Source organism: Sorghum bicolor, chromosome 9 (genome assembly GCF_000003195.3).
Source record: "Sorghum bicolor cultivar BTx623 chromosome 9, Sorghum_bicolor_NCBIv3, whole genome shotgun sequence".
NCBI classification, from domain to species: domain Eukaryota; kingdom Viridiplantae; phylum Streptophyta; class Magnoliopsida; order Poales; family Poaceae; genus Sorghum; species Sorghum bicolor.
Window position 1 is genome coordinate 6,646,701 of NC_012878.2, and position 12,486 is coordinate 6,659,186.

At 41.5% G+C, this 12,486-nt stretch overlaps 2 protein-coding genes across 4 annotated transcripts; both read left to right on the plus strand.

The window, feature by feature from the left end:
- On the plus strand, positions 1,380–4,841 carry LOC110430190. Of its 3 annotated transcripts, XM_021447355.1 has the most exons (6): positions 1,380–2,010; positions 2,426–2,521; positions 2,604–2,645; positions 2,747–2,788; positions 2,945–2,988; positions 4,557–4,841. In XM_021447355.1, exons 1-6 carry the CDS (start codon positions 1,894–1,896, stop codon positions 4,582–4,584), a joined length of 369 nt encoding a protein of 122 aa, XP_021303030.1. In that variant the 5' UTR covers positions 1,380–1,893; the 3' UTR covers positions 4,585–4,841. The 3 variants fall into 3 exon arrangements, 2 of the variants coding, with proteins under 2 accessions (XP_021303030.1, XP_021303031.1); XM_021447356.1 differs by lacking the exon at positions 2,945–2,988; XR_002447498.1 differs by lacking the exons at positions 2,945–2,988; positions 4,557–4,841 and having other exon boundaries at positions 2,734–2,864.
- LOC8072707 (transketolase, chloroplastic) lies at positions 5,311–9,150 on the plus strand. The gene is made up of 7 exons (XM_002439322.2): positions 5,311–6,051; positions 6,537–6,627; positions 6,723–6,828; positions 6,915–7,197; positions 7,281–7,429; positions 7,551–7,704; positions 7,796–9,150. The coding sequence occupies exons 1-7, from the start codon at positions 5,575–5,577 to the stop codon at positions 8,750–8,752; spliced, it is 2,217 nt and encodes a 738-aa protein (XP_002439367.2). The 5' UTR covers positions 5,311–5,574; the 3' UTR covers positions 8,753–9,150.

A 12,486-nucleotide genomic window follows, 5' to 3' on the forward strand; every position in this document is an offset into this window, starting at 1 on the left:
GATTATCATAGAAATAGAGTCAACGATCTATCTAATTAATGATATTAATTATGTACCATAAATACTAATATTTTTATGTATATACTTGGTCAAAGTGTCAAAGGGGCTCTAGTCCATCTGGTTAGAGAGCCTTAACGGCACTCTATAGTTAAAAAAATCTCTTCGTTTGTCCTAGGCCAAGCATAGATTAAGAGGCGGCTCAATAGAAGTGATTTTCAGACTGTTTAAAAAATCTCCTGATCTGTTCCAAGCCAAAGCACATAGTTAGACAATTATAAAATCCAATTTGGTATTGAAGTTGTGGTGAAAAAATCTCCTCGTCTATCCTACGTTAAAGCACATAGTTAGACAATTATAAAATCCAATTTAGTATATTCATTTCTTTCTGATTAATCTCATAATTTCCAGCCCTCTCGACGAACATGGAGTTTCTTTTAGCACTTTTTCATAGATATTTGCATTAGCATATATTGAGACTAGTGCAATGGAATTTGTCTATATTTGGCGGGAGCGAGGCCATCGGGTATTCATGAACTTTAGTAAATATTATAAAGTCATTAAAAAGTAATTTTAAACACTATTTATCTTATATTTTAGGTGTCTAGATTTTAAGATGATTTTAGGCAACATGCTTGTTCTAACAATTAGCACAAATAAATTATCATTTTTGTGATTTGTTATTTGTCTTCGTATCATAATATATTAAATTTTTGTCCTTGTCTGACTATAGAAATAACTGTAAGTTGTTAATTATCTTTGTAACAACACATATAAGGTTTGTGGTTTTCTCTAACAGATTTTTTATTCTTGGAACAAAAAGGTTTTCTCTAATAGATTTTTTTATTCTCTGAACAAAAAATTACAGATTTTGTCTACTAAAATTACAACGAACTAGAACTACATTTTTAGTATGAAATATATGCAATAACCATCGCAAATACCTAAAATTTAGAAAATCCAAATCTTAAATTATTGTAATGGTGGTAGCTTAATAATACCGTGAGTCTAGAAATATCTCTAATGATAGATTTTTTGTAAGCTTACAAAAGGAACTTGCGGAATAATACTATATTATGCACTTATGAGAAATTACTTTAGATATATTTAAGGTACTTTGCAAATATACTTTATACTCCCTACGTTCCGTTTCGTTTCTAACTTTCAGATTTCTTGATTGACCGTTCATCTTATTCAATTTTTATTATGTAAATAGTAAAATAAATGGAAATAAATTATTTTAAAGTATTTTTATTGACGAAACAAGTCATAACAAAATAAATTATATATAAATATAATTTTTAAATCTACTACAACTAAAAAGACTAAAATTGGGACATTTCTTCGGTGCGGTTTTGGTTTTCGTCAGCGTGCGCCCTCGCGCCGTGCGTCCGCATCCGCGTATTAGGAAACAGCCCCATCGTTGCGACCCCCTTCCCCTTTTCTCTCGCGCTGCGATCCCCTCCCGCAGCAAGCGCTTTTCTCGGTCGCGCGATCCCCTCCGATCAGCATCAAGCGCTCTTCTCGATCGCGCCCCGATTCCCTTTCTGATCGCGAGCGCTGCCACGAGCGCCGTCGCGTCCGCCGCCACGAGCTCACCGGTGGCCGCGTCCGCTCAAACCCTGGTCTCGAGCACCGTCGCGACCGCCGCCGCGAGCTCACCGATGGCTGCGCATCGCGATCCCATCCTGCCCAACGCCGCAAAAGCGCTCGCCGGTGGCCGCGCGCGCCCGCTTTCTGAGCTCGCCGGTCATGCTCATGCCGCCGCCCTCCGCTGTCCCGCATCCCGCTGCCTCGCGCTGCCACCCAGGGGCGGATCTACCAATCTAGCATGGTCTGGCGGCCGCCACACCTTCCGCCAGCGAGAACCCCCTGCATCCCTTCTAGCCGAGCGGCATGCCGACGTCTCCCTTATGCGCGCCACACCTCACAAGTATGCTACGCGGAGCTGAGGCCCAGCGGAAGGCATTTTCTGATGGAAAGCTACTGCAATTCTGCTGTAGCAAAGAAAAGGTTAGTGAAAATAGCTATCCTGTTTGTGAATTTGTCTTAGAAATAATTAGTTCAGCACTAAGCTGATATTTGATACTTTGGTTAAATCATTACCCAAAAATGTCGGAAGTGATTTCAAGTCATTTATTTTTTTAGACTAAGGATTTAGGATATGTATGGTTAGGATTTAGGATATGTAGCTGCACCTAAAATAAATAAAAATGTGTTTCAATATTTTCTTGTTCTTCTAAAAATATTCGAAGTTGTTGATTTTTTTAGTCTTAACCTGTTAGAAGTTTGAGCATTAAAAAATACTATCATTTCATTAAATAAAATTGGTTATTTAAACAATAATCTTATTCAGTATGTAGTAGTTGTACCCTTGATACAGCTTTTATCATGTGAAATTTTTTACTATGTTATCTTCATTCCTTAGAGATCTGTTTCGTGCATTGTTATGAGCATTGTTGTTCCCCAACCGAGTGCAGTGGAGAACCTAGAGATATCTCTGAAGCATATCCCGTCAAGAAAGGTAGAAACTTGACTGTGTGGTTTATATATTTCTACATTACACTATTTTGGCTTGTATTTGACAAGGGTTGATATGTTTGCAGAATAAAACGTTACCTGATCAACTCTTTGATCTCAAAAGTAAGGTAATAATGATGAGCTCCAGTTACCTTTTGCCTAATTTTATTTATGTTCCATGCATTAGTACTAAACCTTGTAACGCAGAGATAATAGTTATGTTTTGCAGGAACAGGAATTGCATGATCCCAATAAAGACCTAAGGAAAAAGGTAATGTCAATGACCTTAAAGCATCTCTCTCTCTCTCTCTGTGTGTGTGTGTGTGTATATATATATATATATATATATATATATATATATATATATGTATGTATTTATCTTGATTTTAAGTTGTTTACATGCACACTGTTCTTGATCCTTATGAAGGACTCCTTGACCATCCGAGCAATGATCCTTCGCTGCAGATCGTGGTAAGTTTTTCCAGGTGATAAATAGCTAAGATAGTGAAAAATAGAGAGAGAGAGAGAGAGAAAACAAAATTATATAAGCATATCCACGAAGCCACGCACAACTGTTATATGAACACTGAACTAAAGCAATTACAGTCAGAGTCGGCTCGCATGGATGAGGCCATGACACCATCACAATTTCCTATAAAGAAACATAATCCTAGCACTGCACATTCAGAAAATCAAAACTGAAATTTTAAATTTTAAATGTGCACATCCTTCTAAAACTTATTCCTTAATAATATGACACGCCAGCACATTCAGAAGATCTTGCATTTCTCTATAGCTATTTTCATATTCCAATCACATTCTTTGCGGCCCTTCTCATGAATAATAGTGCAAGAGCCTTTCTTTTGGTACGAATAGTCTAAATTTTAGTAGATGTACATAAAGGTAGTTGGTTTGAGCTTTGGATCAACTTCTTCATTGTGCTAATCTGCAAGTACATTGGGAATCAGACATTGTGCTCTGTAGCTGGACGGTGCACAACAGGTTTGTAAACTTGGTGCGCAACAGGTGTGTAAACTTATGCCTACTAACTTTGATCTCTTTCAAAGATTATCAATAGTACATGTGCACACCAATGTCCTTTACTGGATCCTGCCTGTAGTTATGTGTGCTTTCATCTGATCCAATTTCAAGTGTATTATGCCTATTAGCTTTGGTCCCTTTAATGCCTGCCGTTCTTTGTGCCTGAATCTGTGAATGGAGTGCTTCAATGACCTTCAACCTTTTCGAATTACATCCCTCTCCCCTCTTAAAGCTAATGGTCCCATTAAAATCCAAGTTATGTTTCATACATCGTTTAGTAAGAATGGGCCCGATCCTTAGTTGTTGGAGAAGAAACGATAGTGATGAACAACTATCAATTTACCTAAACATATTTCTTGGTTTTTTAGCGAATCTTAATTTTCCATGGCCTTTAGTACACATTGTGGCCTTAAAAAACATTAACAAGCACGTGCAGCCACTATTAGATCTTTAGTTTTATCTATGATTAGTCTTATGTAATTTCACTACACTTCCATATAATGCTTAATCGCAAAACTTAGTTGAATATTTTGGGGGATTTTGAATTTTGAATTTGTGTTGTCTTTGAACAATAAGGAATCAGTATGTAGTGTAGATCAAGTTGGTTTCCAGAGGCTATAAAGGCAGAAGATGGATATATTGTGTACTAGGTCGCAAAAGATTGTTCCAATAAAGTGAAATCTCTATTCACTTTTGTTATCTGTCAGCGGTTTAGTCAATGATGCCTGGATAGTAAAGTAAATACATGATGCAATCGTTGCAAGATCAACTACACAAGAAAATAGTCGACATTATTTTTTTATCTAAACAAATAGACATACTAGAGAATTTTATGCTTCTTCTAAGACCAATTATGTGAATCTATTTTGTTATGGTTCCTATAGGAGTGTCAGGAGCATAATAGTGGATATGGTTTTCAGCCCTCACCGTGCATTTTTCTTGCGAGTGGTTGATATGAACTAAACTTCATAAATTATTTTTTCTCTTTCTGTGTGCAGGATGAGATGGAAACCTTCACCACCCTAAGTGTCAACAAGACGAAGGACGCTAACACATCATAGTATAGTTGCTAACACATCATAGTATAGTTGCTAATATATCTGTTGTATTCTACCGTTTGATGAGCAAAGCACACATATATTTTTTTATATTGCACACTTCTCAACTTTAGCAGTTTTCATGTATTTAAAGATGTGGGCTTCTCTTTGTGAAAGTTTTCATATATATTGCACATTTCTTAATATTGGTTGTTTCTATGTATTTAAACATGTGGTCCTTGAATCTGTGAAAGTTGATCTCATATATTTTCCTTCATAGTTATCAAGGTATTATTTGTTCCCATTGCAACACAAAAGGTTTACACAATAAAGTTTTTGAGCTTGCGATATCGCGCTCTCCGTGTCTTTTTAAAATTAATGAACTTAGATTTTTGGATTAAATTTCAGTTGAATGTTGGTATTTAATTTTATAGTGTTATTATTTTATCATGCAATCCGTATGTTTTTAATATAAAAAATTAGTTGTCCCGTAGCAACGCACGGGTACACTACCTAGTAAGATAAAAAGTCTAAAAATAAAAAAAAACGAAATTTTCAATGGGATGAAGGGAGTACGTTAGTTCAAGAAGTTGCTTTTTGTTAAGTCACAAAAAAAAAGATGTTGCTTTTTGTTCGCACAGTTCTCATACCAGAAGTGCCTTCGTGCATACATCCGAGAAAAGCATCGATCTCACGATGAGAAAAGTATCCGTCTTACCCTCGATATTTTTTTGGTGCAGAGATATTTTTTAGGTGCAGAAGAAGAGACAAATGGAGAGAGCAGCCATGGTCCGCGCCGCCGGGAGCTCCGCCGTGGAACGCCGTAGGCCCGTAGCTGCTGTTGCCAACGAGTCCATACATAACCCCTCCCCTCTCCTCCCCTCGTCGCCCCGAACCGCAGCCTCGACATCTCCGCCTCCGCCTCCGCCTCCGCCTCCGCCTCAGACGCACACGCACGCACGCACACGCCCATCATACCATGGCCGCGCACTCCGTCGCCGCCGCGCACGCCACCATATCCGCGCGCGCGGTCGCCGCGCACGGCGCCGGAGTGTCGGCCCCGGGCGAGCGCCTCGGCTTCCTCCGCCTGAGCTCACCGGTCGCCGGCCGCGGCCAGCTGCGCTCCCCGCTCCCGGCCCGCCGCCAGCGCGTCGTGCGCGCCGCCGCCGCCGCCGAGACGGTCGAGGGGAACAAGGCCGCCACCGGCGAGCTGCTGGAGAAGTCGGTCAACACGATCCGGTTCCTGGCCATCGACGCCGTCGAGAAGGCCAACTCCGGGCACCCGGGCCTCCCCATGGGCTGCGCGCCCGTGGGCCACGTCCTCTACGACGAGGTCATGCGCTACAACCCCAAGAACCCTTACTGGTTCAACCGCGACCGCTTCGTCCTCTCTGCCGGCCACGGCTGCATGCTCCAGTACGCCCTGCTCCACTTAGCCGGCTACGACAGCGTCAAGGTGAGGCAGCTGGTTCACTGCTCGCTCGCACCCTTTTCAGTGTTTGCATCTGTGCCTTGCGTGTGCAAAATTGGAGCGGCGAACTCGGGAGCAGGTAGGTTCGCGTTCGTGTAAAGTTTGAGTCTTGTTTGTTTGGTAGGTAAAATAGTGCAAGCTTGATCTTGGCTGCTACTTTTGGTGTCACGTGTCAGCTTCGTTTTCCTTTCCACGAACTTTTTGGTGTCGACTTCGTTTTCCTTTCTAATAAAAAAGAAAGGGTTGTGCCTGCTTGGCGGCGCTTTTGTCCAGTTGTCAAAGATATGCTAAGTGAAAAATTTGAGTTTCCTAATTCCTATACAGGAAGATCCTCAGCACTCATGTTTAGTTGAGCAGAACTTTAGTGTGATTCACCTTAGCTGAACTGCTGCTGTTTCATATGGATCATTTACATCACCTCTTGTGCAATTGATTTGTTTTAACGGCTGGTATCATGTATGCTGCTGCAGGAGGAGGACTTGAAGCAGTTCAGGCAATGGGGAAGCAGCACACCTGGCCACCCTGAGAACTTTGAGACTCCAGGAGTTGAAGTTACCACTGGTCTGTTTTCTTCTATATACAAAGCTGACACTTGTAAGTTTCCCTGCTGTACTGTAAAACTGAAAGTTTCGGTCTCCGACATGGTTGTTCTGCAGGACCTCTTGGTCAGGGTGTCGCCAATGCTGTTGGGTTGGCACTTGCTGAGAAGCACCTGGCTGCCCGCTTCAACAAGCCTGACAGTGAGATTGTCGACCACTACACGTAATAATTCTACTGTGAACGTGCCATGTTTTGCTTTTAGTTTGTGTGGTGCAGTTCTAGTAAGATGTTTCATGAATTTTGTACAGGTACGTTATTTTGGGAGATGGTTGCCAAATGGAGGGTGTTGCCAATGAAGCTTGCTCCTTGGCTGGGCACTGGGGTCTTGGCAAGCTGATTGCTTTCTACGATGACAACCACATTTCCATTGATGGAGATACAGAGATTGCATTCACAGAGGACGTGAGCACCCGCTTTGAGGCTCTTGGGTGGCACACAATCTGGGTTAAGAGTGGGAACACTGGCTATGATGACATCCGTGCAGCTATTAAGGAAGCAAAGGCGGTTACCGACAAGCCCACCTTAATCAAGGTTGGTTTCTTTGGTATTTGCAATCTTTTATGTTTTGTTTGCTGTAGATTTTATAATATTGGTCTAGTTTGTATCCTTTCTAGGTGACAACCACAATCGGTTTTGGATCACCCAATAAGGCCAACTCATACAGTGTGCATGGAAGTGCATTGGGTGCCAAAGAGGTCGAAGCAACCAGGCAGAACCTTGGATGGCCCTATGAGCCATTCTTTGTACCAGAGGATGTCAAGAGGTAGGTCTTGTTGTTTGCTCTGATAATCTAGGTCTTGTTGTTTGCTCTGATAATCTAGGTATCCGAATGAGATGGTGAAATGCATAGCAAAAATACAATTTATTTGAATGTATCATTGCAGCCATTGGAGCCGCCACACGCCACAAGGTGCTGCACTTGAGGCTGATTGGAATGCCAAATTTGCAGAGTACGAGAAGAAGTATGCAGAGGATGCAGCAACTTTGAAAAGTCTCATCACAGGGGAGTTCCCCACTGGCTGGGCTGATGCTCTTCCGGTAAGAATACATACCTATGCACAATACTATAGCTGATGCTGATGTGTGGAGGATTGAACTATAATGGTTGATTCTTGTTTTTCTACCCTAGAAATACACTCCAGAGAGCCCAGCCGATGCCACCAGGAACCTCTCCCAGCAGTGCTTGAATGCACTTACTAATGTTGTGCCTGGTCTTATTGGAGGTAGTGCTGATCTTGCGTCCTCCAACATGACCCTGCTTAAGATGTTTGGTGACTTCCAGAAGGATACGCCTGAAGAGCGCAATGTCCGTTTTGGAGTCAGAGAGCACGGAATGGGCGCCATTGCGAATGGCATTGCTCTGCACAGCCCAGGGTTTGTTCCATACTGTGCTACTTTCTTTGTCTTCACTGATTACATGAGAGGTGCCATGAGAATCTCAGCTTTGTCTGAAGCCGGAGTTATCTATGTTATGACCCACGACTCTATTGGTCTCGGAGAGGATGGCCCGACCCATCAGCCCATTGAGCACTTGGTGAGTTTCCGCGCAATGCCGAACATATTGATGCTTCGCCCTGCTGATGGTAATGAGACTGCTGGAGCATACAAAGTTGCAGTTCTCAACAGGAAGAGGCCATCTATTCTTGCTCTCTCAAGGCAAAAGCTTCCTCATCTGCCTGGCACCTCAATTGAGGGTGTTGAGAAGGGTGGATATACCATCTCTGACAATTCAACAGGCAACAAGCCTGATCTCATCGTGTTGAGTACCGGCTCTGAACTAGAGATTGCTGCCAAGGCTGCTGATGAGTTGAGGAAGGAGGGGAAGACTATCCGTGTTGTATCATTTGTTTCCTGGGAACTTTTTGAGGAACAGTCAGACGAATACAAGGAGAGTGTTCTTCCTGAGGCCGTTACTGCAAGAATCAGCATTGAGGCTGGTTCTACTCTCGGATGGCAAAAGTACATTGGAGCCCAGGGCAAGGCCATTGGCATCGACAAATTCGGTGCAAGTGCTCCTGCTGGAAAGATCTACAAGGAGTATGGCATCACTGTGGAGGGTGTTATTGCGGCAGCCAAAAGCTTCTAAGACTCATAACTGAGTTTTGTTGTCACCGATGCCAAAGGAATGTCATACCTGGAGGTCTTGTGCCCAAAACATGCAATAATTGAGGGAGCATAAGATGCCTGTGCTTGGAGGGTGAGTGATACTTTAGGACTGGAATAAACAATGTATTTTCCTTGTACATTGGTTTTTATTCAGTGACTCCTTAGACGATTCATGAAGTTGAGTTTGATTAAATTGGGTGCTGGGTTTTTTGGTAACACTGGCAATCAACTTATAGTCTTGCTCTTGCAACAATGTTTCATTCTTTTCTTTGCGAGATCCTGGGTTTAAATCATGCTGTGCCTAGTTGGATTTTTTGTCTTCTATACAGTTTGTAGTGCTTTTATGATTGCAATATAAGCAGAGCATCTATTCAACTTCATGTGGTCTATCTTTTTTCTGTTTTTTTTCTTGAATTCAAACCAATCATGGTTAGAAGTAGAACATCGGCAACCTTTATCCACTTCAAATGCCTTGATGTGCTGAACATTCTGTTGCTGCACTTGCAATAGCATATGAATCTGAATGTACCATTGTCAAGAAAGAAGTGAACAAAATACCAGCGCTGTTGCTTCAGGAAGGCTGTCTGTCTCTGAGTGCAGTTGAAGCTCCGATCCGAACTAGAAAGACATGTTGGATGCACCACGCCATGGATAATGGATTTTTTTTCCAACGAATATTTGGGGTGCTGATGTTTATTTGGGACCATATATATATATATATATATATATATATATATATATATATATAACTGTGAAGGCTGGAATCCCATGAAAATTCTTATACCTTTTAATATTGAACAATGTCTTCTTATATACCTTAAGAAATATTGAACAATAACGCCTAGTGGCTTTTTAGGTAAACTCACATATGGGCAGGTACTTATTGTAAAAAGTTAACTAACTCTCAGGTCCTATTTTTTTTATAAGAGTTCTTTCAACTTTATAAATCTTATTACATGGTTAACAAGCTAACTTAAATACTTAATATACTGCAGATAAAATGATTTAAATAGTTTATTTATGAAGAGTAACATGGACCATATATTGCTACCTGCTATGTATTCACGCAAGGTTTATATTTTGGAAGATAAGCTTCAGATGTAATTGGTCCTGATCGCTTGAACTTACCGTCCGGCTTCTTAGCCGAATGTTTTTTTCAGCTGATTTCGGCTGAGTCAATAGTGTTATGTGACAGAGAATAAGCTGATTTTGACCGAAAAGCCGGGCTGATAAATTCTGATGTCCGGGACTGTTGCTAAACTGATTTTTTAACTGACGGTCACATAATAAAACTGATTTCAGACTTTAATAAATCAACTTTATTTTCCTAGAGGAAAAGGAAAAAAATACTACCCTGGATAATATTGTCTAATCTCGCTACACAGATATAGCTAATAATGCTCCGTTCTATTATTTTTTATAGTGGAGATTGTTGAGAAAGGCACAAGACATTGCGTGATTGTAATATGCACCTGCATCTTCCAGCAGATATTATAGGCTGTGATCCAATTGCTAGACAACAAATTGATGCAAGGATATGCTCGATGTGTTTGGTCAAACCTGTTGAATATTAGTGTTTATATCAATATCTTTCTTGTGGAATTAAATAGCAAGTATAAAACCTGAATGGCTTTTGAAAGCGGATAGTTCTGAATGGCTATGACATCAAAATGGGATCATATGTTCCAGCAGTGTCTACTATTTTTCTATAAATTACATGAAATTTTGGATAGCATTTAGATCTGTAGAAAATTTTGAGAAACAAATGAGGAAACTGAAGGCATAGTTTGTTCAAAGTTTTTTTTTTAAAGCGACGCCTTAGTTTGTTCAAAGTTCAAACATAAAAGCTAGCTAGCTTATCATGTCCACACTTACATTGCATCAGAGATTATGCAACATGCCCTCAACCTTGACAAGACAATGCAATTTGATATTGTCCTGAATAGGAAGTTATACAATGTTATGTGTGTGATTGGTTTCCTGCATAAGTGTGTCTTGGACTGCATAGCAGAGTGTAGGAAAAAGATGTATAGCTGAATATGCACGATTTGGTCGAATAGTGGTATATAGGCTAGGCCTGCTTTTTTATGGACAGTGCTAATATAAGCTAAACAAGAATGTCGAAAATAAGGGGTTATGCAGGCAACAGACCATAACCAACGACTCCTATACAAGATCAAATCCTTCTGCACAACTGGGCGCTAGTTCGATAGTTGGCACAGGATGACTATGCCCCGTGGCAGCAGACCTAATCGCTTAAGGGTGCACGCGTATTCTAGGATAGTGACCTACTAGCCTTGGCCTTGACATACGACTCGCGAGTGTAGGGCTCAATTGCCACCCCAGAGTTAGCTGTGTGAGAATAAGGAGCTCGTAGCACAACAAACATGGGCTATCATGGTGTTTTGAGATGTCGACATGAGGCTAGTTTGCATGTCCTTGATTGAGCGATGAGGCGAGGTGGACAGAGGGACTAGAGGCTTGCAGCCAGTGGTCGGTGACGCTTTGGCTAGCGAATGTGCTATTGGTGACCCACGCCAGTGGCTAGTGATTGCCACGCCTGAGTCGTCTATGCACAATGTCACGCCAGCACCGATATGCTCTCTTTGGATTTTTTTAAGAGTTAGAGCAAACATGAGTACACGATACGTCAGACAAGCTGAGAAGATCCTCGAGCTATAGGTTTGAGGGAGTGCTCGAACTCATGTGGTTGCTAGCTAGAGCTGAGACAAAAAAAAACTACTTTTACTTTTATGGTAGGTGGGTTTCACTAGATTATCATTGAGTTTGTAGATTTATCAGAATGTTTTGTGAAAGGTGTACTTAACTCTATTTGTTATATTTTTTTTTGACAACTTTGTAAAATTTTTTAGCTTAATCTTTTGACCTGCTGAGACCGTTTTGCCCCTGCCTTCGTCTACTAGTTCTCTACTCTCACGGTCACGCCATTTTCTCCCGTTCTCTCCCCGTCTCTCTGTCACGGACGACCGGTGTCCGGGCGGGAGCCCGCCGCCGCCCAAGGGCCGCACCTCCTCCGGCGCGCCGCCGCTCCCTGCGCGTGCAGCGGCTTGTCATGGAGGAGGTCCAGATCCTCAAGCTTGGTGAGAAGCCGCCCGCTCCCGCGCCAGCCCCGGTGCTAGCAGCGCCTCCCGTGGCGCAAGCCTCGACGGCCGCGGCGGCGATTGACCAGCGCGCCCTCTGCTCCACCGGCCGGATCGGGCCACGGGCACCCGCCGTGGACCGTGGGGCCGTGTGCCGACGAACCCACCGTAGCCAACGTGGCCGTATACGCGGGCCCGTCGTTTTTTAATTAATTAAAAGAGACTTTTTTTTACAACAAATAATATTTAAAAGAATTACTCTTTTTATTCTAAAATAAATGTCGTTTTCGATTTTTAATTTTAACTAAATATATCTAAAAAGTTATTAATATTTATAATACATAGATAATATTATTAGATATTATTAGATAGATCGTTAAATATGTTTTTATAATAAACTTATTTAGAGAAGTAAATATCTATATATTTTTTATAAATCTATTTAGAGTTGAAAAAATACGTATCCTATAGCGACATCACGGATGGAGTATTTAGTTCATAAAGGCCTTGTTTAGTTCACCGAAAATCCAAAAACTTTTCATAATTCTCCATCACATCGAATCTTGCGGTATATATATAGAGCACTAAATATAGACGGAAATAAAAACTAATT

Excerpts from the sequence above, each read along its gene's own strand:
- LOC8072707 (XM_002439322.2), top strand. The coding sequence starts at position 5,575 with ATGGCCGCGCACTCCGTCGCCGCCGCGCACGCCACCATATCCGCGCGC. Across the intron at positions 6,829-6,914 it reads GAGATTGTCGACCACTACAC|GTACGTTATTTTGGGAGATG; the intron begins GTAATAATTCTA and ends AATTTTGTACAG. Across the intron at positions 7,705-7,795 it reads GCTGGGCTGATGCTCTTCCG|AAATACACTCCAGAGAGCCC; the intron begins GTAAGAATACAT and ends TTTCTACCCTAG.
- LOC110430190 (XM_021447355.1), top strand. The coding sequence starts at position 1,894 with ATGCCGACGTCTCCCTTATGCGCGCCACACCTCACAAGTATGCTACGC. Across the intron at positions 2,522-2,603 it reads AGCATATCCCGTCAAGAAAG|AATAAAACGTTACCTGATCA; the intron begins GTAGAAACTTGA and ends ATATGTTTGCAG. Across the intron at positions 2,789-2,944 it reads ATAAAGACCTAAGGAAAAAG|GACTCCTTGACCATCCGAGC; the intron begins GTAATGTCAATG and ends ATCCTTATGAAG.